This window comes from Mustela putorius, unplaced genomic scaffold (genome assembly GCF_011764305.1).
Source record: "Mustela putorius furo isolate JIRA1106 unplaced genomic scaffold, ASM1176430v1.1 tig00000281_pilon_pilon_pilon, whole genome shotgun sequence".
In the NCBI taxonomy this organism is placed as follows: domain Eukaryota; kingdom Metazoa; phylum Chordata; class Mammalia; order Carnivora; family Mustelidae; genus Mustela; species Mustela putorius.
The window spans coordinates 2,642,227-2,668,745 of NW_025421343.1; the positions used below are offsets into that span (position 1 = coordinate 2,642,227).

At 36.8% G+C, this 26,519-nt stretch overlaps 1 protein-coding gene across 4 annotated transcripts in view; it reads right to left on the reverse strand.

The window, feature by feature from the left end:
- Positions 1 to 26,519, reverse strand: part of EXOC6B (exocyst complex component 6B) — a 651,357-nt gene that overhangs the window by 268,489 nt on the left and 356,349 nt on the right. For all 4 annotated transcript variants that reach the window (XM_004742187.3, XM_004742188.3, XM_004742185.3 and 1 more), the window contains 4 exons: positions 26,256 to 26,361; positions 25,268 to 25,377; positions 15,962 to 16,073; positions 4,824 to 4,958 (listed from right to left, as the gene is read on the reverse strand). In XM_004742187.3, coding sequence (XP_004742244.1) covers positions 4,824 to 4,958; positions 15,962 to 16,073; positions 25,268 to 25,377; positions 26,256 to 26,361 — 463 coding nt within the window. The remainder of the gene's footprint in view (positions 1 to 4,823; positions 4,959 to 15,961; positions 16,074 to 25,267; positions 25,378 to 26,255; positions 26,362 to 26,519) is intronic.

Here is a 26,519-nt window from a genome sequence, read left to right on the forward strand (position 1 = left end):
CTTTCATCCTACCACAGTTGTCCAACAAAGCATTATCTCCTACCTAGATTATGCCAATAACATTCCAGTTAACGACTCCTCTTCTTCCACACTTACTGACCTATAGCATATTTATTCTCCACACAGCAACCATTGTTACCCATTAATATGTAAATCAGATTTATCCCCACCACTCCCAATTTTCTCATGGCCTCATGTTTCAATTCAGAATAAAATCCCAAGTATTAACTGTGGCCTACAAGGCCAGAAAATATCTGACTCTGGACTATCTCATTTTGTGCCACTTCTACTTCCAATGATAGATATATCACTGCCACACTAAATCCCTTGTAATTCCTTGAACACACCAATGCCTACTCTTGTACTATTCCCTCAAAATGGAAAGCTTATCTCTTGGAAATCCAAATGATTCTATTTCTCATTTCATTCAGGTCATTTATTTTTCTTCTAAGTTCTTGTCATTACCTGATATTAAATGAGATTCATATCTAGCACAAGATAAACTCTGTAAAGTCAGGAGACTTGTTTACGACATACATACCTACAAATTGCCTGGTATGCAGTAGGTGCTTCATAAAAACTTATAGAATTGATGAGGGATTGAATGTATTTATGGTGCTATCCTAGTACTGTTCACATGGTTCTTTATAGAAATTACAGTGTCTGTCCTCCCTGCAGATTATAAACTCTAAATCCAATGACTAAGTCTACCCAAGAACCTACCAGATTGTTACATAGTAGGTACACCAACAACATTTGTGATGGAGTAAATCAATAAATAACCTCATTCTATTTTGTAAGAGAGTAAGGAAATTCTTATGAACAAGGAAAGCTAAGAATGCCAGCTTAATTATGTCACATATGGCAGAAACAAGAGGCAATTCTGCAGGAAAATACCTTGAAGACCTTCTGATTATTTTTGCCCCTTTTTTTAGCATAAAGGTTTCCATCTGCAAGGGAAAGTTTTCTGGAAACAGTAGCTTAGGAAAATACACAACATGTAGCTGTTATAATTGCCATGTTTATACTGAGTTCTGGGGTAGTTGGTCTGAAACAGTCCTGGTAAAAATAAACTTTCAGTGTGTTTCAAGCAATCAGCGTTTCCAATAAGCACTTGTCAACATGACCTTTAGTGGTCTCCAGAACCTCTCCTTTACTAAGTATTTAACTGGCTACTCAACTCCTATGGCTTCCTGTCTGCCTTTAATTTTCCCTCAGCAATTTTACTGCTGGAGCAACAGCAAACTACACAAGCCATCCTTTGGGAGGAATTCTGACCATAATTTGAAAAGCTCTTGAAATAAGAAAATTGCAGTGGGTTAAGGGAAGAGTAGCATAGTCCCCATATGAGAGACCAGTATAAATGAACGTCATGTTTTAACTCCCTAAATCCCTCTTTTCTGGTGAACATTAAACTACAGTCCCTCCCACATTTTCTTTCCTGGAGAAGTTTTGGCTTTCACAGTAAATCAAGTGCAAATATTTTTTGATGAAACTATTGCCCATGTTCCACAATAATAATAATATTTAGTAGTAACTGTAATTCCTATTAAACTGTCTAAGGTAATCCTAAAGTTCTTAAAGCTCTTATCATGCTCATTCCTGGGTTGTCTTTATTAGACAGATCTTTTCTTCACTAGAAGTGTTTCAATATTAATATAACAATACATTGTTTAAAAGATTACAAGTAATGATACCAATATAATACAACATATAATAAAAATTTTTTTAGGTAATTTGAAATGAACCAACCATGGTGACATCATGAAAGTATATCTCACCTAGCAGCTGACCTAATCACATATGAACATAAAGAATATTTTGTGAACCTCTCATTTTTTTTTCAGCTTTATTGAGGCATAATTGAAAACTAAATTATATTTAAAATGTGCACAGGGACACCTGGATGGCTCAGTCAGTTAAGTGCCTGCCTCTGGCTCAGGTCATCATCCCAGGGTCCTGGGTTCAAGTCACACATCGGGCTCCTTGCTCAGCAGGGAGCCTGCTTCTTTCTCCCTCTGCCTGCTGCTCCCTTGCTTATTCTCAGTCTCTCTCTCTAACAAACAAATAAAACCTTTAAAAAAATAAAAATTTTAAAATGTGCATTATGGTTATTTGAGATATATATATATATATGTGTATATATATAATGAAAGGATTCTCATCTAGTTATTAATATTAATTACCTTGCATAATTTTTTTGGTGAGAACACTAAAGTTATATTCTCTTAGAAAATCTCAATTCTACAACACGGTATTATCAACTATAATTATCACGTTTTACATCAGATCATCAAATCTAACTCATCTTATAGTTGAAGTTTGTACCCCTTTACCAGTTTCTATTTCCCCCATCCTCCAGGCCCTGGCAACTACTTTTCTCTGTTTCTGTGAGCTTGACTTTTTCCCCCCCTTAAAGAGTCCACAAATATGTGATACCATGCAGTATTTGTCCTTCTCTGGTATATTTCACTTAGTGTAATGCCCTCAAAGTCCATCCATCTTGTCACAAATGGCAGAATTTCCTTATTTTTCTTGCTTGAATAATATTCCACTGTGTATATATACCACATTTCCTTGACCCATTCATCTGCTGAGATACACTTTAGTTGTTTGCATATCTTGGCTATTGTGAATGATGATGCAATAAATATGGAAGGATAGATATCTCTTCAAGATGATGATTTTTATTTCTTTGGGTATATGGTAGTTCTGTTTGTAATTTCATGGCTAATCTCCAACTGTTTTCCATAGAGACTGTACCAGTTAACAGACCCAGGTACATCACACAAGGGTTTCCTTTTACCTAACAGCTTTGCAAGCATTTTTTCTCTCTTGTCTTTTTCATGATAGCTACTCTAACAGGTTAGAGGTGATATCTCATTATAGTTTTCATTTGTACCTCCTCTATGATTGGAGTGCTAAACATCTTTTCATGTACCTGTTGGCCATTTGTATGTCTTCTTCAGAAAATGTCTATTCAGTACCTCTGACCTCTTTGGATTATCTGGGTTTTTGCTGTTGAGTTGTCTGAGTCATTTATACATTTTGAATAGTAACCCCGCATCAGATATATGACTTGGAAATATGTTCTCTTATTAACATCAGTTGCTTTTGTGTTTTATTGATGGGTTTCCTTTGTTTCACAGAAGCTTTTTATTTTTTATTTTTTATTTTTTTTAAAGATTTTATTTATTTATTTGTAAGAGAGAGAGAGTGAGAGCGAGCACAGGCAGAGTGGAAGGCAGAGTCAGAGGGAGAAGCAGGCGCCCTGCGGAGCAAGGAGCCCGATGTGGGACTCGATCCCAGGACGCTGGGATCATGACCTGAGCTGAAGGCAGCTGCTTAACCAACTGAGCCACCCAGGCGTCCCAACACAGAAGCTTTTTATATTAATGTAGTCATACTTATTTTTTCTTTTGTTGCCTTTACTTTGGTATTAAATCAAAAACTCAATGCCAACACCAATGCCAAGGAGTTTACCCACCATTTTTTCTTCTAGAAGCTTTATAATTCCAGATCTTACATTCAAATCTTTAGTCTATTTTGAGTTGATTTTTTTGCACAGTGTAAAAATGGGGGTCCAGTTTCATTCTTTTGCGTGTGGTTGTCCATTTATTGAAGAAACTATTCTTCCCTCACTGTGAATTCTTGTGTACATACTCTGTTGTAAATTATGTGACCATATATACACATGGGTTCTGGACTCTCTGCTCTGTTCCACTGATCTATGCATATGTGTTTCTGCTAATACCATACTACTTTGATTACTATAGCTTTATAATATAATTTGAAATCAGGAAGTATGATGCTTTCAATTTTGTTCTTCTTTCTGAAGATTGCTTGGCTACAGGTAGGTTCTTTCTCATTTCATTTCTTATAACAGAAAAGAGAAGATCTTATTAATAGTTTTTATCTCATAAAATATGATAAGCAGTTATGAATCAAATGTGATTTCTTGTCTTAAATCTCCTTTCAAGGGAAGGTGCCAATAAATAGGGAAAGAGGAGAAAAGGATGGTAAAAAGTAGACACCAGCGGACGTAAATCATGATTTCAACTCACAACTTTATATCTCATTAATATCAACCTCCAGATTTCAAAAGGATGAAAAAGATTTAATTCAATACTAAAATAATCAAATAGTAACAATAATAACAAAACCCCAAAACATACAGGTTGGCCTTTATGTCAGAATCTACCACTGTAGTGTTGTAGATGTTACCTTACTACCTTTTCTGCTTAATATTAACTTAAAGCTAAAATGGCAATATAAGGGAGTTTTGTAAGGCTCTTTTAAATTAAGTCATTTACTCTCCAGAGACTCTCTATCAATCCATCTTTTGTCCATAATAGTGTCATTTTTCCCAATTTATCAAAATCTAGATCAAAACTATGTTGGCACCTTGCAAAAGGATTATAAAATTGCTGACTACAATAGTAAGGGGCAGAAATTCCTCATTAAAAAGTAAGTTGAAAAAACTGGACAGAGAAGAACAGCTGATTTTTAAAATTTAATTGATGTTGACTTCAGCTATAACCACTATTCTCTAGACCACACTTAAGAACTCTTGACTAAGATGGGAGGCAATTGAGGAAACAGCCCTTTTCAAGTACAAAATACAAGAAGATTTGGCAGACAGAGTTATAGACATTTTTAAGTTTAAACATCTAGAAATTAGCACTGGTATTTGTTCTTCTAAGATAAGCACTTATCCTCAAAACCACGTTAGAAATCACAATACTATGGATCTTGGGAGACAGAAAGACTCCTAGGTAGAATGCCCCAGACTATGCACAGCAGAGGCCCTAAGGCCTTCTCACCTTAAAGGTTGTGGTGCCGTAGAGCTTGGTGGTGTGGACGGTCTCTGGAAGCACATTAGTGATGTTGGTGATGAATTCTTCCAAGTACTTACAGGATTTCTCCAAGTGCGTTGTATTGATGATAATCTGGACAAGCTAGAACATAACAAGCACATATAAGAGTCATTTGACTAATCACCCCATGACAAATGGCTCAGTATGAATCTGCTGGTAGAAGAAAAACAGAGGCAGAGAGACAGGGCCCATCTGTATTCTACAGAGGGCTTGTTAGAGCATGGGCTTAGGTTGTACTTCCTCTACAAAGCCTTCCCTGGCTCCCAAAGCATCTTGTATGCCCCCTACTATACAGGAGCACTTGTCATTCTCTTTTATACATATGTCTTCTTCTGTTTAAGAGACTAAACTAAGAACAAAAACTGCTAGTGTTTAGCACAGTGCCTGGCAATAAATAATTGCCAAATGAATTAAATAACACAAACTCCTGAAGAAAGAACAAAATAACTGAAATCACACGAAGTTTCAAAACTAGGCATAATGAACAGTGAGATGTTGGATTAGGCTGCAGGATATTAACAAACTCCATTAGCTTATGGAAGAAATAACATGGGTATTAATGTTAACTGTAAACTGTTAATAGTAATTTCTAACTCACACGGTTATTTTGAGGATTCAATATCCTTTTGTTACTACTACTTTCCTTTTCTAACAAGAGAGAGCCTTAAAAACAACAGTGCTGATAAGATAAAAAGTCATCTATGAATAACTCTGAGAGGAAGATGAAAAAGAATGACTCTTATTGTCGGGATATCATTAAAGTCTGTAAAGTAGTTCACAATTCATTTTCTTACATTATCTTCCCAGCAACCTGGAAAACTAAATTAAGTTGGCATAATTATTGCTTCCGTTTTACTAAACAGAAACCAAAATGAAATTATTTTCTCTAGATCACAGAACCTAAACGGAATTAGGACTCAATCCAAGTCTTCTACTTCAAATTATGGACTCATCAAAACAACCTGTGGTAAAGTCTTTTGACATAAACACAAAATGGCAGCTCTGGAGTGCTGCACGCTTAGGTACATTCTGGGTCTACCATCAACTAGAACTCTCCATACTTTGATTCTACTCCATGTAGAAAACAAATTTAAATTTAAAAAAAAGGAGGGGTATCAAACCACTTATTTCAACTACGAAAACTATTTCCCAGAGTCTAAAAGAAATACAAAGTGAAAATGAAATAGAACCTTCTTTTTTATTTCCCTTTCCTACATCTTTAGCTTCTTATTTCCATAAGAACGTGTCTGGTGGTGGGGTTGTGGCAGGCAGGGGGAATTTGGGAGTATAAGGCTATGGAAGAACTTAGGTCCTCCTCTAGTCCAGTCAGAGAGGGAGCCAGGAAAGAGTGGATAGATGACAAAAAGGGAAACTGGAAGTGAAGATGTAGGTGGGGGTAAAGATTTTATTTATTTATATGACAGACAGAGATCTCAAGCAGGCAGAGAGGCAGGCAGAGAGAGAGGAGGAAGCTCCCTGCTGAGCAGAGAGCCCGATGCGGGGCTCGATCCCGGGACCCTGAGATCATGACCTGAGCTGAAGGCAGAGGCTTTAACCCACTGAGCCACCCAGGCACCCCGTAGGTGGGGGGTAATAACACATTTTACAATCAAATGGTACTTCAAAATAATGCTTAAAAGTTGGAATTATACCTCAATAGAAGTCACTGTGTTACACTGTAGAATATTAAACAAAAGTATTAATAGGATTATGATAATAAAGTATACTCTTCTCTTCCCAGCAGCAAACCAGCACAGGACTAAAGCACACTGTTCATTCTCAAAAAAATACATGTCAAATCGTAATGACAATGCTCTCGTAATAGACTGGACTAAGGGAAAAGGTACCTTCTATTCACCAAGGATTGGCCAGAAAATGTCTATTTTTGAAACATGAGGACAAAGGACAGAAACCCAGAGACACAGTTCCCCCACCCCCAAAAAAGTTAGGGCAACAATAGGACTAAATCTTTCTATTATTTCCCACAATTCATATTCAAGTTCATATTCCTTACTAAGCCCCTTCCCTTCATTCTATGGTTTGAATTGGAAGACTCTTGAGTTTTGGACACAGATACTCTCTCTTTCTACAAAATTACCCAAAACATCAAACTTTTAACTGTAGAGTGCTCTAGGAAAAAAACACCTACCAAAATAAGCAACTCATCACCCTCTTCCTTTCAACATGTTTCTCCATCAGAGAAAGAGTAAAATCATTTAAAAATTTTAAATCGTCTAAATTAAATCACTCCTCTTCCTGAGTGGGAAGGTGGCTACTGGCAAGGTTGCCTTGATGTATAAGTCAGAAAAGTAAGAGGATTAATTTGGAGAACTGAAGAATTTCTATTTTAAAGTGAGCATTACCTATAGGGAACACATTCTATCTATCAAAAGAAACCCTAATAATAAGAAGAAATCGTGTCATGTTATCGAAATAAAAAACAGTGGCAGTCAAAGAGAAAATTGTCCTGTTTTGCAGGATATTGGCAGTTAAAAAAAAAATAAAAAGGAGGCGGCTTCACTGGGTAAAGTAGTAATTTCCCTTGACTTTTTAAAGATCTGTCAACACAAAAGATCACCATGAATTACATCAATTGGCTGTCAGTCACTTTTGAAATGTTTCATTGCTGAGCATAGAATAGACTATTAAAACACTCTAGGATTACATTAGATACCATGTCATTTTCAAAGGGAATAATGTCTGTTAATGGGGTCTAAATGATCTCTACTCCTGAATGACAGCTAACCAAAATCCTTACAAGGGCATTTACAAATGTAAAGCCAGATACTGTGGGGATAATTCTGAACTTAAGGACGCAGTGAAGCAATTTCAGATATCAACTTCCATCAGAGTCTTGAGCTCCTTTGATATTTTTAATCCTCAACTTCCCACTCTCTTACAAAAATATATCACTGCAGCAATCCAAACTGTCCTTAACATTGTTTCAAGGACATGGTATTAGCAACAGATTAGGTATTGGTTATGCTTATATAAAAGTAAAGTTCTGTGAGGGCTGTCTGGAATAAAAAGAGAGAGAGAGAGAGAGTGAATACTATAAAGCAAGCAATCACCTCTCACAACTAAATGGCAGGAGTCACTTAGGTTAAAAAACCATTAAGAATCGAAAATTTTTCTGTCTCTCATTTCCAGAAGCAGAGAGAATCTAATGAGGACAGCACAGAGGAGATGGTGGAAGTCGCCTGTTACCTTCTCTTGTTTCCCAAAGAAGAGAATGCAGGACATTCAGGCTCCAAAAGGACTAACCCAAAGCAAGAAAATGAGAAGTCACACTCCCTCCTCCACACCTCTAAGACTTCTCCACTGTTAGATTTGCAAGGTAAGGAACTAAATAGCAGTGCCGGTTCCCATTCACAAAAATAAGATCTCCCAAAGATTTCCAGGAATTTTGTCTCCATTTCACCCCAGCAAAGATACAAAAAGCTGGGTCAACGACTAATTTTTTACCAACTCCAAAGCCAATACCTAAAATACTGAAGAACTTGCAACTACTGGTTCCAAATTCACAGGTCTAGTACAAGGGTTATATCTGATAGGACTTAATTATAAAATATTAGCAATATTATTAGCAATATCATTGCTGTTAACAGCGGATGCTGAACACTGTTATGTGGGAGATAACACAGGTTAGAACCATGTGGTCATCAATCAAAATAATATTCAAAAGAAAGGCTGAATGAAAAGCATTGGTTATTTATTCAGATCAGGTCTCCTGGGGCACTATTATAAACATAATAAAATATATATATAAATATTTAATATGGTATCACTAATAGAACTCTTAACTTCCTTAATTTTACCCTAATAACCTACCTACCTACTTTCCTTTTTTCTTTCTTCTCTCTTTCATCAATAAAGAGCTCCTATGTACTAAGGAATGAGAGACAGCTGTGCAATCATACACAAGACAAAGTCCTTGGTCTTGTGGAAATTAGAGTAACCACACACACATAGAAACATAGAGCATAATGTCAAGTAGTAATAAGCACAGGGAACAGCAGTGAAATAAGGAATTGCATGGTGATGGTAGGTCTCAGAGTGGTCAAGGAAGGCCTCCTTAAGGAACTGACATTTGAGTGGCGACTTAAATAAAGTGCAGGTGTATTATGTCTATCATCTATAGTAAATACATTTTAAAATCCAATTTATATCTTCAGTTTATCAATTCATTCTTCATAAAGAGATAGGCTGTTTTTTGATTCATCTTAAAATTTTTTATCAAACTTCAGTAATTTTCTGATATTCCGAGAGTAATAAACTGGTGGTTTATTTCCTTTCGCTCTATGATACTGATGTTTTTAAATTAATGTAGTGAAAGAGCGAAGGTTTAGAACAAAAGAAATTGGATTTTAAACCTTACTTCAAATCTTATTTTTTTAAAAGAAAATTTTGTCTTTCAAAACATCTCAAATTTTATTTCCAAACTACCTATTGGTTATGTGGCCTTAAGCAAAGTTAGTATCTTTCGTCATCTTAAAATTGAGATAACATCAATGTCATATCAAAGAAATAATCAATATAGTACAAATTATTAAATACTACTATAAATAATAAAACATTGAGTCTAATATATACCAACTTCCTGTAAGCTATTATTGATATGGGCTTACTTATTGTATCTCCAGCTAAATATGGCTTAAGAAAATATACAACCATTCTGACTAGTCTCACTTTAACTCCTATCCACTAGCCAAAGTGGACACTTAAGGCTACAAAATCACCACATTATCGAGTGCCGACCAAATCTCTTTTCCATACCCCCAGATATACTTTCTCTCTGCTTCAACCCCAACACCTGCTCTGGATCTCTACTTTTAGCTGAAGATCTTTCACTGAGAAAATAGAGTGTTTGGAGGCTGCCACCATAAAATATGCCCAGCCACCACCATATGCATCCACATACTCTGAGTCTCGGCTGTTCTCAGAGATGAACTTGACACCACCTACAGCCAATCCCTCTGCTTGTGCATCAGATTCTAAAGTCGCTCTCCTCCTCCAGGACATTACTCCAAAGATTTCCCTCTTTCTCCTCTATCACCAACTTTTTGCTTTCTATTGCATCATTCTCATCAGAAATAACATACTGTTACTTCTCCTATTAAAAAACAAAACAGGGCACCAGGGTGGCTCAGTGGGTTAAGCTATTGCCCTGGGCGCAGAACATGATCCTGGAGTCCTGGGATCAAGACCCACATCAGGTTCCCTGCTCAGCAGGGTGTCTGCTTCTCCTTCTGAACTTTCCCCTTTCGTGCTCTCTCTCTCTCTCTCAGTCTCTCTCTCTCTCTCTAATAAATGAATAAAATCCATTAAAAAATAAAAATAAAAAACCAAAATAAACAAAATAAAAAACTTGTGCTTAACCCACTTCCCTTGCCAACTACCTCCTCATTTCCTTGCTTACATTTGTAACAAAACTCCCTAAAATAGTTGTCCTCTGCTTGTTGGCTCCAATTCCACTCTTCCCATTCTTCAAATTGTTTAAGTCAACATTTTATTTTAAAATGGTTTTATATTACAAAATAGTTGCAAAGAGATCCCAAATATGCCACACCCAGTTCCCCCTATTCTTACCATCTCATATTACTATGGTACCTTTCCCACAACTAAGGGACCAATATTGGTGTATCACTACTAACAGAGCAATACACTTTATTTAGTATTACTAGTTTCTTCCTAACGTTCTTTACCACTTTCAGAATCCAGTCTAAGATCCCACATTACATTTGGTTGTCATGTCTCCTTAGCCTCCTCTGGTCTGGGATGGTTTCTTAGATTTTCCTTGTTTTTGATGATCCTAACAGTTTTAAGGAGTACTGATGAGGTATTTTGTAGAATGTCCTTCAGTTTGGGTTTGTTTAAATTTTTTATCATGGTTAGAGTGTATTTTGGGAGATCACAACTGCCTTCTCATCACATCACATCAAAGGTGCAGGCGATCAGTATCACTTACCAATTTATGTTAACCTTGATCACCTGGCCAAGGTAGTGTCTGGCAGGTTTCTTCACTGTAGAGTAACTTGTTCCCTCTTTACATACCCTACTTTGTAGATGCAAGTCATAAGCACAAGCTACATACAAGGGGTGGGAGCTAAGCTCCAGCTCCTTGAGAGGGTACAATCAACATCAATTATTTGAAATTCTTCTGTACGGGACCACTCTCTTTTAAACCTACTCCATCAGGAGCCTCCTAGAATCATTCTCTTAAAAATGGTCTTATTGAGGTCACCAACTTACTCCAAGTTGCTAAGTCCCATAGTAATTCTTCACCTTCCTCTTCAATCATCGGTATTTGTCAAGCTAACGACTCCCTCCTTCTTGACCTACTTTTTTCACTTGACTTCTGAGACACCATACTCCTGTTATTGTTCTTGGTTTGTTCATTTTTTTTTCCTTCTTTGGTGGGTCGTTCCCAATTTCCTTTGTGAGTTCCTCTTTTCTCCTGACTCCTTAAATGGAGTGCCCAAGAATTCAGTCCTTCATCTTCCTTCTCCATCTTTACAAATTCCCTTAGTAATATTACCTGATCAGGTGGTTATAAATATTATTTGTATTCCCCCAATTTTTATCTCCAGGACAAACCTCTCATTCAAACTCCAAACTCATATATAACTGCTTACTCAATATTGCAAGATATATGTGAATAAACATTACAAATTAAATATGTACAAAACCAAATTTCCAATCTTCAATCCTAAATCTAGCCCTACCCAAAGATTTTGCCATCACGGTGCATGGTATGTACAACCTTCTAGCTGCTCGAATCAAAAACATCTTGGAGTTACCTTCCACTCCTTGCTTTCTCTCTCCCTTCACATCCAGCCCTAAGGAAAGCATGCTGACTCTACACTCCAAATCCGATCACCTGTCACCACCTCCATGGCTACCACCCACGCTGCCGTCAAATCATTAGTGTCATAGCTTCCTAACTGGTCTCCCTGTTTATACCCTACAGCTTATTCTCAAAACCACAGTCAATGCTATTCCTTTGAAATATGTCATATTGCATCACTCATCAAATTCCTGCAATAGCTTTCCACTCCACTCAAAATGAAAGCCTAACACTTCACACGGGCCCACCACAGACCCCTAGCACCTCTGTGATCTAATTTCCTGCTTGTCTTCCCCCTTCTCACTCCACTCTAGCTTTACCCTAGCTTCCTTATTATCCTCTGAGCTGACCAATAACTTCATACCTTCATACCTTTGCTCTAACCTCTGCCAAGAATGTTTTTTGCCCTTTAATGATAACTCACCATCTTTTTATTAAGACCAACCTTGGACCTCCACCAGACCCCTGATTCCCTTAACTTCAATGAAGCATTCACCTCCCTCTATCATATTAGATGATTTACTATTTATTTTGCTTAATATCTGTTGTGTTTTCTGCCACTAGAATGTAAGCGAGGACCCCTTTTGTTGCTGTCCTTGTTGTTCACTTACTTATCTATAAGGTTTAGATTGGTACCTGTTACACAGTAGGTACTCAATACTATAAAGTTAACAAGCAAGTTATTTATCTTAACGGGTTATCTTGCTCTAATCTTCTAACATCTCTTAGTTGAAAAACCATCTCTGCACTAAATCTGGCAATCACTGTTTACCTGCCCAGACCTCTTTTTTAACAATACCAGGTGATATGCCTTGAGTATAGGTACTGTTCTAAGCACTTCGTATGTTCATTCAATCTTCACAACAACCCTCTGAAACACATGCTCTTATTGTCCCCATTCTACACATAAAGCCAAGCCATTTCCTCAGCACACATTTTTAAAGGGAAGAGAACCCAGGCAGAATTGGAACCCAGGTACTCTGCTTTAGAACACATGTTCTTTTTTTTTATTTTTATTTTAAGATTTTATTATTTATTTGACAGAGAGAGAGAGCACAAGCAGGGGGAGTGGGAGAGGGAGAAGCAGGCTTCCCGCCAAGTAGAGAGCCCAATGTGGGGCTCGATCCCAGGACCCTGGAACCAAAGGCAGACGCTTAATGACTGAGCCACCGAGGCGGCCCTAGAACACATGTTCTTAACCACAGCTCAGCTGCCCTTCTTCCCACAGAGCTAGAAGCAGCAGCCTAAGAAAAACAACTAACCCTGTGCTGACTGAATGGGGATAGGCACATAAGGTCTACGGTGCAAATCATTTAAACTATAGCAAGCAAGAACTCAAAGGAAATGTTGTTGTCTTGGCTCAACATGGGGAAGCAAAGAAGCAATGAGGAAAGCAAGAAAGCTAGAGAACAGAGAGAAAAAGCCGAAAGGATAGAGTGCATGGACAGGAAGAAAAGAGGACATGAGATACTATGTAAATTCAAACAAGACAGGTCGACAGAGAGACATGAGTTTATGGGAACTTTCAAGTCCTAAAGATTGTCCAACAATCTGAAGTAGGACTCGGTGAGTTTTGTCTGCTTGTAATACAACTCTTGTTGGAATGGCGATGTGCTCGCTGACACAAAATCATCTCTAACTAGAACAATTTCCGTATTACTATGGACTTCTTATAAAAATCCCTTTGTTACGATGAAATAATTAAATCGATATGAAAGGCAGTACATTACAGTAGAAGTGAATTAAGTCTGGGAAAAAACAACCCAGACATAGGTCTCATTTTTATCATTTTGTTAATGACATAACCGTGGGCAATCTCCCTAAACTTTAATTATGCTTTCCATAAAATGGGAATAAGAACACATGCCCAGCTAGTTCCAAATGTGACTGTTCCAAATGAGATGGTATCTGTGATGGGCTTTGCAGAGTACAAACTGTTCCACAAGTGTTACCTAGCATGATGATGATTTTAGATGGGAACTCACTTGAGTTTCCTGTAAATGAGGATATAATGTCTTCTTTGCCCAAAGGGGAGTAACATAGTTATTCAAAGATACACTGGATGGTAATAAAAATTACTGGGTCTGTATTTATCTATACATGTATACACCATAGTAATAGCCAAAATAAATAAATGTGTGCAGATGTTCCTTTAGCCATGTGCAAAGATGTTGATAACAAAAATGCATTATTGCCTAGAAAGAGCCAATGACTTAGGAAGAATACCTTTGCTGAAATGGTACAGGAGCGCCTGGGTGGCTCACTGGATTAAGGCTCTGCCTTCAGCTCAGGTCATGATCTCAGGGATGGAGCCCTGCATCGGGCTCTCTGCTCAGCAGGAAGCCTGCTTTCCCTTCTCTCTCTACCTGCCTCTCTGCCTACTTGTGGTCTCTCTCTGTCAGATAGATAAATAAAATCTTAAAAAAAAAAAAAAAAAAAAAAAAGAACTACTGAGTCTTCCTATCCTGACCTGATCTGTGCATTACCCTAAAGGTCAATGGAGTCAGGAAAACTGAAGAACTGAGAAGTTGGGTCTTTCTCTTAAGATGACACGGTCAGGGGCGCCTGGGTGTTTCAGTCAGTTAGACGTCTGACTTCAGTTCAGATCATGATCCCAGGGTCCTGAGATCGAGCCCCATGTCGGGCTCCATGCTCAACAGGGAGTCTGCTTCTCCTTCTACCTCTGCCCCTCTCCCTGCTTGTGCTCTCTTTCTCTCTCAAATAAATAAATAAAAATCTTAAAAAAAAAAAAGATGTCACAGTAAATCAATGACACAGCCACAGCTAAACTCAAGACCCTTCTAAGGCCAAAGCTGTTTCTATCACACCATGTTCCTGCTATGCTACTTGTTTAAAATGTTTAAGGACACTGCTAAATCAAATGGCATCAGAAAAGTTATATCGAGAGTTGTAATACAGAGACAGCTGACAAAAAAATAACAAGTTTCCTGTCCTACTTGGGACTCATAAAAGGAGAACAGTATAATATAACAAATATAGGAGGGCCTCTGACTTTTCACTCCACTTCACTCCACTCTCCTTTTTTCTTAGCCTTCGTGATGATGAAAATAAATTAACCTATTCTCAGACACATAAAAATAATACCTAATATTTCTATACCAACAACTGTCCTTCAAATGTAACTTTCAATTGTAAAAAAGTTTGTTCTAAGTGGAACTCAAACAGTGCCCAAGTTCCACATTATAATATTTTAAAATCTTAACACAGGGAAAGGAACAAGCAGTCCAAAATCAGAAGGAAATGTTCACCTGGCTTCCAGCTGTCTTTACCCATGACTCAGCATCATTAACCATTTGCCTACTTCCACCATTATCTTTGACAGTGTATATCTGAAAATGTCAATTTTTTCTAGAGCAACTGACTTTCAAATTACACCACCTCTACAAGTAAAACAGATGGCCAACAGCCTTTCCCTTTCCCTGTGAAAAAAATTCCTCCAAGCTCTCACTTTTGGCACTATAATTTCCATAAAATGGCAGGTTGACGCTCCCATGCAATCCTGGGTTTCCAAGAGAAAGGAAACTTCACATCTTTCTAAATTTTAGGACTATATGCCAAAGTGCCAAATCTTCAGTTTGCCAAGATACTGTTCTCAACGTGTATGTAATATCCCTCCTCGTTTTGTGAGATTCTGTAAGCTTCCACAGAAATGTGACGATTGCCTTTCTCTCACATTTCCGCAATCCCAAATCCCTAGACTTAGATGCTGATAAAGAGTAATTTACCATCCATATACATGAGGTATCTCAAAAACAAAAGCTGAGTCTAACACTAACCCTGGACTAGAAGCGCCAACATCATTGGCATCGGTGACTTATGCAGACAGAACGCGATTTCATGTTGCATGCTGTTTCAGAACTGCCACTCATTTAGATAGGAACTTGACGGTGACTATATTCTCCCACCAACAATTCTGTTTTTATGTAATTGATGACAAATAATATCAATTTAACACAACAACATTGGAAAGGAAAACCAGTTAAGCTGGTGAAAATAATGAGAGAGAGAGAAAGTGACTTTTCAAATATGTAATAGATTTCTCCAAAGTGACCAAAGAGAGAAACAAATTATCTGTTTTGCACTTTCACCATTAGGAATCCATTAGGAAAAACGTGATGGACCATATAGAAAGTTATAATTAACTCACAAACGGGCCCCAAAGCTTAGACATCTGTTCACACATTGCCTTGGCTGCCTCCATTAAGAGCAGCTTTACCTCAGTAAGTCCAATATTCTTCCTTTTAATGACATTCTGCAGGGAGTTGCTCAGAGTCCTGGTTAGCAACAGGTTTGTAGATTTGCGAATCATGTCATCGACTTCAGTGGAGCTGAAAAAGAATTCTCAAGAGTCAGTCATCCCAGGTAGCAGATTAGTTTGCAAACAAACAAGGTGCCAGAGTTACTTCTGATAATAATAATAACAACAACAACAATGATAATAATGGCAGCAGCAAATAACATTTACCTTGTGCCAGAAATTAGATTCCAAGTATTTTAATATATGAAAATTCACTTAAACTTCAGACCAATGATACTAAATAGTTTTATTATTATTTCTAGTGTACAGAGGAGGAAATGAAGGCACAGAGAAGTTAAGCAGCTTATTCAAGGAAACACAATAGGCACACAGCACAAAAAGGATTTTAACACAGGCCATCTAGCTCTAAAGCCCACACCATTTAAACACTATGCTATAGTGTCTCCAGGGTAGATGAGGAATTCCCCTGCATGATTCCTTTCTCCTATACTTCCAAGTTCCTTCATATATTGTTAATATTTAGAATTTTACAACATGGACTCCCTATTGGCTTCCTGTACATTAGCTGGTAAAGGCCCATAAGAAAAGATATCTCTGCTCCTTTACTGTCATCTTTCATATAAGGTCTATTTTGCTCTGATTCCAATATAACTGTTTCAGACCAGTAGTTTAATTCAGCATAAATGTCTTATAATCCTGAATATCCCCCAAATGATAAATCTTTAACTTATTCACTAATTTTTAATCCAATGGACATTATTAAGCCCTTATCATATGGTGGTGTTGTTGTTTTAAGTAAACTCTATCCCCAGTATGGGGGTAGAATTCACAACCCCAAGATTGGACATTATTAAGCCCTTATCATATGGTGGTGGTGTTGTTTTAAGTAAACTCTATCCCCAGTGTGGGGGTAGAATTCACAACCCCAAGATTGGGAGTTGAATAGTCTACCAACTGAGCCAGCCAGGTGCCCCAAAATGACATTTTCTATGCAAAAAAAAGGAAACTAAACATAAAGAAAATGATTCAACAGCCATCTTTATATACAAAGTTTTAAAAAAGACAATAGTCTTGTAACTAATAGCGTGAATTCTGGACCTATACAGTCTTCATGAGCCCCTGAAAGCATCACAAAGGTGGCTTTCTATAAAAGATGTCCTTTGAAGACAAGTATTCCCTCAATGATAAGGTTACTATTGTAGAAATACTAGATTATAAACATCAAGAGATAACTATAAATAGAGATTTGTGAGTTCTTTATAAATTTATTACTTGTGGACAGTGGTCACAAAATTTATCTCATCAGTTTCTCTTTCTAGAGAAGAAAGTAAGAGGCTTAGTAGAATCAGATTTAAAGTCTTACAATTCTAAATATATAGGCAATCCACATTATCATGCTCTATGAAAAACAGAAAAATACTAAAAAGAAACAAGACTACAGAATGCAAGGACATAATAAAAAAAATGATACATCAAAATATTTTTACAGGGTCCATGCAAAGATACATTTAACTGACCAATACCCTCTAGCCCACTGCTGACCTTTCCAAAATTATTACTGAACTGAAATGCTTCATCCACAAATATACGAGGTGCAGTGCATTGTGTTGTGGAATAATGAGATCAAAATGGCGAATGAACAAAATAGCTATGGTTCCTGCCTTCATATATTTTAAATTCATAATTATATCAGGTCAATTGTAATATGAGCTACAAATAAGTATAGGTTGCTATAAAAGTGATTAACACAGGTGTCTAAAATAATCTGGTGCTCCTGATATTAATTGTTCTCATCACATCCTATACTGATTATGTATCTCTACTATGATTTAAGATCCAGCAGAAGTTCCACATTTGGATATGATGTAGAAGATCAAGAAAAACCACTATGACCTCCATAACAACAAAAATGTTAGGTCTAATCTTAAAAGCTGTATTTTCCTTCAATGTCAACACAGTGTAATTAACATAAACACACACACACACACACACACACACACGTACAACAGAACAAAACTGTATACCACACCAGGACACATCTTTGAATGGTGAGCGAAGGGTAGCAGTCACTTTCATACATGAGGCCATTTGCTTAATCTGGGCACAGATGGATAAAGGATAAAGGACTGAAACAGTCAGAGGCTGAAAGGCTTTGCTGAGATGAGGAGAAATCAGCCAAACCTTTCACAGTGTGGGCTACTATTACAGTTTGGAATCCGGGAGAGCCACAAAACAAAAATAAAGTAACTGACCCAACAATTCTTCCCTACAAGAGTTCTCCTTGGTGAGGGCAGTGTGAGAAATCAGAGAGAGATCTTGCAAATTTTGCAAGGGGTTTTGGATTCAGGGCTACAGAAATGCAATCCAAAAGAGAGAAAAAAACGAAAGCTGAAACCCATCCCAGTTCAAATCTCGTTAAGATCAGAGATAAGCTCCTGGATGAAAGCTCTGGAATTTCAGAGCTGGTCTTATGCACAAAGAGACTTCTGCAATAGCATTTGAAATCAGAAGTAATTTGAAGCTAATTAAAACTGAGATATTCAGTTCACTCAAGTAATGATGAAATCTGAATGATCCATCAAGCAGCTAGGAGTTGCAAAAGAAGAAAAAAAGAATGAGAAAGAAGAAGACGACATGTTTAAAGAAATATAGGCAAAATCATCTCCAAACATGATACAATACTTCAAACCACAGATCCATGAGGTTTAGTACATCCCACACAAAATGAATATAAATAAAACAATAAGATCATCACAGTCAAATTATGAAGTCCAAAGACAAAAAGAAATCTTAAAAACAAAAGATTTTAGGAAAAAAGGGAAAAAAGGCAATACATTCAGAGGAACAACAATAGGAATAATGGCTTATTTCTCTTCAGAAAACAATGGAAGCAGACAGTGGAATGCAATCTTTAAAGTGTGGGGAAAGGGAGAACTAGCAACTTATTCTATGCCTTAGAAAATATATTTTTGAAAATAGAGATGATAAAAATACTTTCAGAATAATTTTTTAGTTATTTTAAAGTATTTTCGAGGGGCCCCTGGGTGGCTCAGTCGGTTAAGGGTCCAACTCTTGATTTTGCCTTAGATTGTGATCCCAGGGTCCTAGGATTGAGCCCTGTGTCAGGCTCCATGCTGGGCATGGAGTCTGCTTAAGATTGTCTCTCTCCCTCTCCCTCTATTCCTCCCCTGCTCCCCCTCTCTCTCTAAAAAAAATTTAAAATTTTTAAAAAATTAGTTATTTTATATTTTTTTTTCTTTTTTTTTGAGAGAGATCACAAGCAGGCAGAGAGGCAGGCAGAGAGAGAGGGGGAAGCAGGCTCCCCACTGAGCACAGAGCTCAATGCGAGACTGGATCCCAGGACCCTGAGATCATGACCTGAGCCAAAGGCAGAGGCTTAACCCAATGAGCCACCCAGGTGTCCCTAGAAATATTTTTTAAAGCTAAGAAAATCCAACACCAGCAGATACTAAAGGAAATGCTAAAAGAAATTTTTCATGCTGAAGGAAGATGATACCAAAGGATAACGTAGATATGGAGGAAAGAATAAGAACGCCTCAAAATGGTATATGTGTGGTGGGCAAAAATAAAAACAAATTTTTTCTTGAACTTTAAAATACAATTAAATGTTCAAAGCAAACACAGTAACATATTTTAGAATTAAAAAGAGGTATATATGTGTAAGATATACCAACAACATCAAAAAAAAAGGACAGAAAAGAGGTGCCAGGATAGCTCAGTAGGTCAAGTGTCTGCCTTTGGCTCAGGTCATGATCCGAGGGGCATCAGGTTCAGGGAGCCTGCTTCTCCCTCTTCCTCAGCCATTCCCCCTACTTGTGCTCTCTGGCTCTATCTCTCTGTCAAATAAGTAAGTAAAATCTTTTTATAAAGTGTTAAGAAAAAAAGGAGTAAGAAGATAAATTACTCTATACTGTTGAAGAGCCTTAAATTACATGCAAAATGATATAATATTATTCAGGGTAAACTATGATAAATTAACAATGTACACTGTAATCCCCAGAGCCACCACAAGAACAAGAAACTTAAAAAACCGAAAGGTCATACTCAAGTAAAGCCAATAGGGAAAATAAATCATAATACTAACATAACCTAATCAAGAAGGACAAGAAATGGGAAAAAATGAGGAAAATAGAAAAACAAAGACAAATAGAAAAACAAAAATAAGACGGCACACTTAAGTCCAACCATATCACTAAATTCATTCAGGTAATGGAATAAACACTCCAACTAGGCAGACTGCATAAAAAAACAATACGTAGGGGCACCTGGGTGACTCAGTCGATTAAGCACCTGCCTTCAGTTCAGGTCATGATTTCACGGTCCTGGGATCAAGCCCCATGGAGCCTGCTTCCCTCTCCCTTGGCCCCGTCCCCTGTGCTTGAGCTCTCTTGATCTCTCTCTCTCAAATATATATATGAAAAATCTTAAAAAAAAAACAGTATACAACTATTTGTTCATTCAAAATGACACATTTTAAAATAAAGACACATGCCCAAATCTTATGTTCAAGATAGCACTCAGTACTCAACACTCAAAAGAAAGTGGGCTCCTTGCATAAATCAATGATGCCATGGTTAAGTAATGTCCCAAAATGTGACAAGAATATATCAACAAGGCACAGGAGCTAGTATCAAATGGCTTGTGTGCCCTAAGTCTGGACAGTCTGGGCATCAAAACAAATACAGTAAAGGAGTGAACCAAGTGAATTAAATAAGAATCCGTGAGTCTCACCTGAAGGTAGGTAGATAATAAACAGAGAGATAGAGAGAAAATAAGTAGCAAGGAAGCAGATGGAGGAATCCTTAAAAGAGAATGCCAAGTAATACACAAGGAATTAATAAACCATAGATTAATTAAAAACCATAAGCCAGTAATTTTCTGAGTGACAAACTGATTCAGGCAAGAATCATTATGGATACTGTAAGGGGGAGGGAGGTGAAGAACATTTGATAAGTAACAGAACACAAAGTATTTCAACATAAACACAAACATTACTTATTACAAAAACAAAATGATAATTATACAGGGAGAAAAGACAATATCTCAACTAACTAATCAAAATTAATATAAATAGGGCTTCTGATACTACACACACACACACACACACACACACGGATACATACATAGCAAGAAGTAGCTGGAAGGGAAGGAAAGAAGGGAAGATCACATATGTTTCTTCCATGTAAGAATTTCCTTTTGTATCATGTGTGCATAAGGCTACAGGTCTGTTGGAAATGAATTATCAGCTTCCATTCAGCTAAAAAATTTTACTTTGTTTCTGAAAGTTATTTCACTATCTATAGAATTCTCATTGATTTTGTTCTTCTGAGTCCTTGAAGCCTGGCACTCCATCGTCTCAGGCTTGCATAGTTTTTGAGAAGTCTGACGTAACACTTCTCACTATACCTGCATGTAGTATCTTCTCTTTTCTAAATTCTTTCAGCTCTCTCAAGGGTTCCAGAAAATTTTTCATTTTGTAATTTATCTGTTTTGTTTTGTGTTTTTTTCATTGTTAGGGAGGAAACAATACTCTTTCCGGCTTTCTATATTATAAATAGAAGCAGAAATATCTCATAGTAATTTGCTTTTAAAAAAAGAAGTCTTATGCATGTACATGTATTCACATGGAAGAAAAACTAAAAAAAAAAAAAAAAAAAAAAAGATTTCCCAGATGTAAAGAGTAGTCATCACTATCTGTTAAAATTTTGAGTCTTTAAAATTTTTCTTCTTTGAACTATTCTGTCTCCTAAATTCTTTACAGAAATCCAATTTAATAACTTAAAAAAACTATATATGTGTGTGTGTGTGTGTGTGTGTGTGTGTGTGTGTATTCTTATTTTTTAAGTCAGGTGCAAGTGCTAGAACATTATTTTACCAAAGCCATTCCATTTATTTGCTATCTTTAAAAAGAATTTTCTTTCAAACAGAAAGAGTTTTGTGTCCTCAGAATTCATATATATATATTTTCAACATTTCTAATACTATTCAGCATCTTCTATTCAATGTAAAAGGGGAAATTTTTACAGGAAAAAAAATAGGAATTTCATTTATGAGAATAACTACCTTCCAAGTTTCATAAAAATCTCAATACCAGGGGTGCCTGGCTGGCTCAGTGGGTTAAAGCCTCTGCCTTCGGTTCAGGTCATGATCCCAGGGTCCTGGGATCGAGCCCCACGTTGGGCTCTCTGCTCCACAGGGAGCCTGCTTCCTCCCCTCTCTCTCTCTGCCTACTTGTGTGCTCTCTTTCTCTCTCTGTGTCAAATAAATAAAATCTTTAAAAAAAAAAAAACCTCAATACTGTAGGTTTTCCCATTTTAGGAGTCTTATGTTTAAGAGAACTAATTGTTTTTATACATATGATTCTCATATCCCAAATTATAATCTCCCCCCCCCCATGATTGTCAAAGAGGTCTCTATCACTGCAGGTTATAAGGCAAAGGTAGCCTAGAAAATAAGGTAAGTAAACCAAAGACTAAAGGCAGCTGTAAAATCTTCCCAAATTGACTATTTTTGTTAATTTTAAACAAAACAAAGGTGGTTTTCAGTCTAAAGCTCAAAATATTCAAGCAAGAAAAAGACTTCTGAACAATTTACTCACACTATCCCTTTACCATATTACCTTTCCTCCAACATAGAAAGGGTCACTATGCAAAGAACTTGTAATATTTTCTATACATAACATACGTAACAGTACCCTAGAGACCATTCTCGGTTGTTAAGTCTTTTGGTTGTGGTGGTGAAGGTGGGCCTCAAGGGGTTAAAAAAAAGTTTTGGTTTATAACTTCCAAAGATAATCTCATTTCCATGCAACCATTTCCATGAAAACAACCTCATTTTCAAAGAACAGAACAAATTAACTACACAAACCCTATGCTTCATTTTTTACTCAGTAAGAATGATTATCAAACAAGTGACTCAAACTATTTCCAATTATGTTTACTTTCGGAGTTGCTTGGCATGCCATACATTCCATTCACTCATTCTTTTTTTTCCTTTCTTTTTTTCTTTCTTTTTTTTTCTTTAATTTACTGAGCTGGTGCAGGGGATGTTGTGCCGAACAAAACATTAAATGCTTCTGCTCTTCAAGAGGCCTTTTCTAACATCCTTAATCCATCTCAATTTTTGGCTCCTTTGTTGCTGCTATGTCTCTCCATCATAGCACAACTATCCAACCGCTCAGTCCCTCAGCAAGATTATACACTCCTTGAAGAAAGGACCATATTTTCAGCATCTTAATGTCCTCACTACCAAGCACAGCCTGATAAATAACAGTTTACTTATAATGTAAGGTGAATAAACCAGCAAAGAAATAAACCAGCAGTCTAGTACATACAGAAACCCAAAGACACAAGTAGAGTAATAAAATCTAAGAGGAGTTTTGATAACAGTATTCACAAGGTACAGAAAGAGCACAAAGGAGTCAGGAGATCAAGTCCATTAGGGATGGAAGTGGTCAGAAAGGTTTCATTCAGTAAAGGCAGAAGGTGAACCTGGAAGGATGGGTGGAAGCTTGTTAGGAGCACTAATGAGGAAAAGGTAATTTCATGAGTAGAGCCAAGTATAGCACATTAGGATCAGAAAACAGCAAATAAGTTGGTAGGACTGAAGCACGGAGTGACACAGAAATTGCCTAGGATATGAACCTGGAAAGGTATACGAAGGACTAGGTCAAGGAGCAGGGGAGGAGGCAGGCAGATAGGGAACTGTGTCAGGCTCAAGTTCGAACTTTATGCAGTAGACCACCAGGAATCCTTGGAAAGGTGAACAGAGTAAAGCTAAATCATAAGGTTTGATTTTAGAAGAATTACTCTAGGGAACATACAGAACAGAATGAGGAGAAAGGGCAGATGGTTGGGAAAGCAAAGTTAGACATTTCAGAACAATTAGGAGATTATTTAAGTCGCCCAAGTCAATTATAACTACAATGTGAATGAAAGCAGCAACACTGGGAAGAGAGAACTTAAAAAAAAAAAAAAAAAAAGAGCTACAAATAAAAAAACATGCAACAATCAATTTTGTCACCAATTAGGGTTAGAGAGACTAATTTACAAATGAGCACTGCCTTCATTTATTAAATGGGGACAATTAACACTTAACACTGTGACAGCTGAGACAATGTATGTAAAATACTAATACAGTAAAGCCAAGGGGTAAGAACTGTAAACTCGGCAGTATTCTTTTTGTTGAAGGTGATGCCTGACCAGATTTGAATCCTGGCTTAAACACTTATTCTTGTGTCCTTGATAAAGTTACTAAACCTCTCTCTGCTCACTTTCTTCCTCTGAAAAATGGAGTATACTTTCCAGCACCTCAGGGATTAGTACTATTTTCAGTTTTACAGATGTTTTTAATATATGTGTAATTTGTTTACAAAAATGTAGACCAATGCTTGAAACTTTGTTTTTAATAAAAATAGTTAATAGAAAATAAGGAGTTGAAATGATTCTTAGATTTCTGGATTGGGTGAATGGTGGGATCATTCACCAAGAGAAGGGAGTTCTTCTAGAAAAGACAATAATCTTTTAAAAAAGACAATCTAAAAGATTATTATTCACAAAGATGATCATAATGACTATGCCTCTTCAAATTCTTTAAGATGAGCTAAGTAGTCTTCTAGGTGTTTTGCAAGTCATTTCTCCATATTGCAACACTCACCATGGTATATTTTCATGCTTAAAACCCTCAGTTCATACTGACAATATCTGAGGCTAAAGAACTGTGTCTTTTACTTCTGCATTCCCAGTAAGAAGGATGTATCTGGTACAGAAATAGGTTCGGTACACATTTAGTCAGATAATTTAACTTAAAGGAGATGAGGATACCTTCAACAAGCCCAGAGAATATTTGGAAAGAAGGATATTTTCAAAAGATTATACTTTCTACACCCCTAGTAGTCTTAAAATTTCATTAAACAGAAAGCAAAAATCAATATACTGTCTTCTAGTCAATTCTTACTAATAAAAAAGTGTTAAAATGCAAATTTACAACAAAAATAGAGAATAAGCTAAGTAATACAAACAAAAACAATTTATTCGCAAGTTTCCAACTTGCAAATTTGTTGGAACTTTCCAACTTCCCCTTTTACCATGATTTTATAATATAGCAGGTGCCATGCTGTGAATGGCTAATATTAATACTTTCAAAATCAGAGCTGAAGGGGTTATGCAAAGGTTTTCAGAATATTCATGTGCCTAAGAGTCACAATTTCAACATCTGTTACATTTCCATTGTTTCAAAGCATACCTTAGGTGAAGATCTTCCGAAAACTTCAAGCAGGCATAAATAAATTCTTTAATTTGGTTGTAAACTTTTGGCACAAATTCAGAGAAAGGAAACTTTTTTGGAAATGGTTGCTGTAAATGCAAGAATTAATGAAAGCAAGTCACAAACTAACATATGCTGACGATACTTATAAGTCAATTAAAATACAAAAGGAATTTTCCTCCACGTTGCAAACTGTCTATTTAACAACCTCAAATTAAAGAAAGTGTTTCCAAAGTTTCCTGATTCTGAAAAGAATAAGATATAAGCTTAAATAATAATTCAAATGTCTTTCAACACATGAAGGGCTTAAATAAAAAAAAAAGCTGTGCTAAGTATTCAACAATAAAAAGGAATGAATTATTGCTACATACACCAACTTAGACGAATCTCAAAAGCATCACTCTGAGTGAAAGAAGCCAGCCTCAAAACATTATCTACTGGATGATTCTGTTTATATGGCATTCTTGAAAAATCAAAAGTAGATGGATAGCTACCAGATCAGTGACCAAAAACTGGGGGTTAGGGTTGGGAGGAACTGATGAAAAGGAGCAGCATGAGGGAACTTTTGGGGATGACGGAACTGTTTCGATATCATTATTGTGGTAGTACATATATGACTCAATACACTGTCAAAACCAATTTTTTGGTTTTACATAGCATGGAATTACATAGCATGGGACAATTTTTACTGCATGTTTGGAGAGAAAATGTCCTAAAACTATAATGAAAACAAGTATTTCAAAGTATAAACAACACCAGAACATGTCTAGCAATACTCCTAACACTTCAGAGGTGAAAGGACCCTCAGGTCATCTACTGATTCCCAAAACAGGGACTTCTGTTCTTTTAATCCCCAAAATCTCTGAAGGTGTTCTAGAGGTCTAATGCATTGAGTTGGAGGTAATGTCTTCAATGAAACCGATAAAATGAAAACTTCTGGAGGATGGCAAAGCAAAAGTACTCTTACCTTTTCCAGCTCTGTATCTTGGAATGGGAACTGTCCTACCACCTTTTTATACATGTCTTCACTTGTTACTGGTATAGGACTGTAGTTGTCAGAATCAAGTATGTTTCTAGGAAGAAAAAGAAGGAAGGAAGGAAGGAAGGGTGGGCTGGTTAATCACTGTCGTGATCACAAGTAATTTTCAGGTAAACTCAAATGGTTGCATGTTTCTAACCACCCAAACCAATGTTTTCCAGTCCCTATTCTATTCCTTCCACAATGACGCGA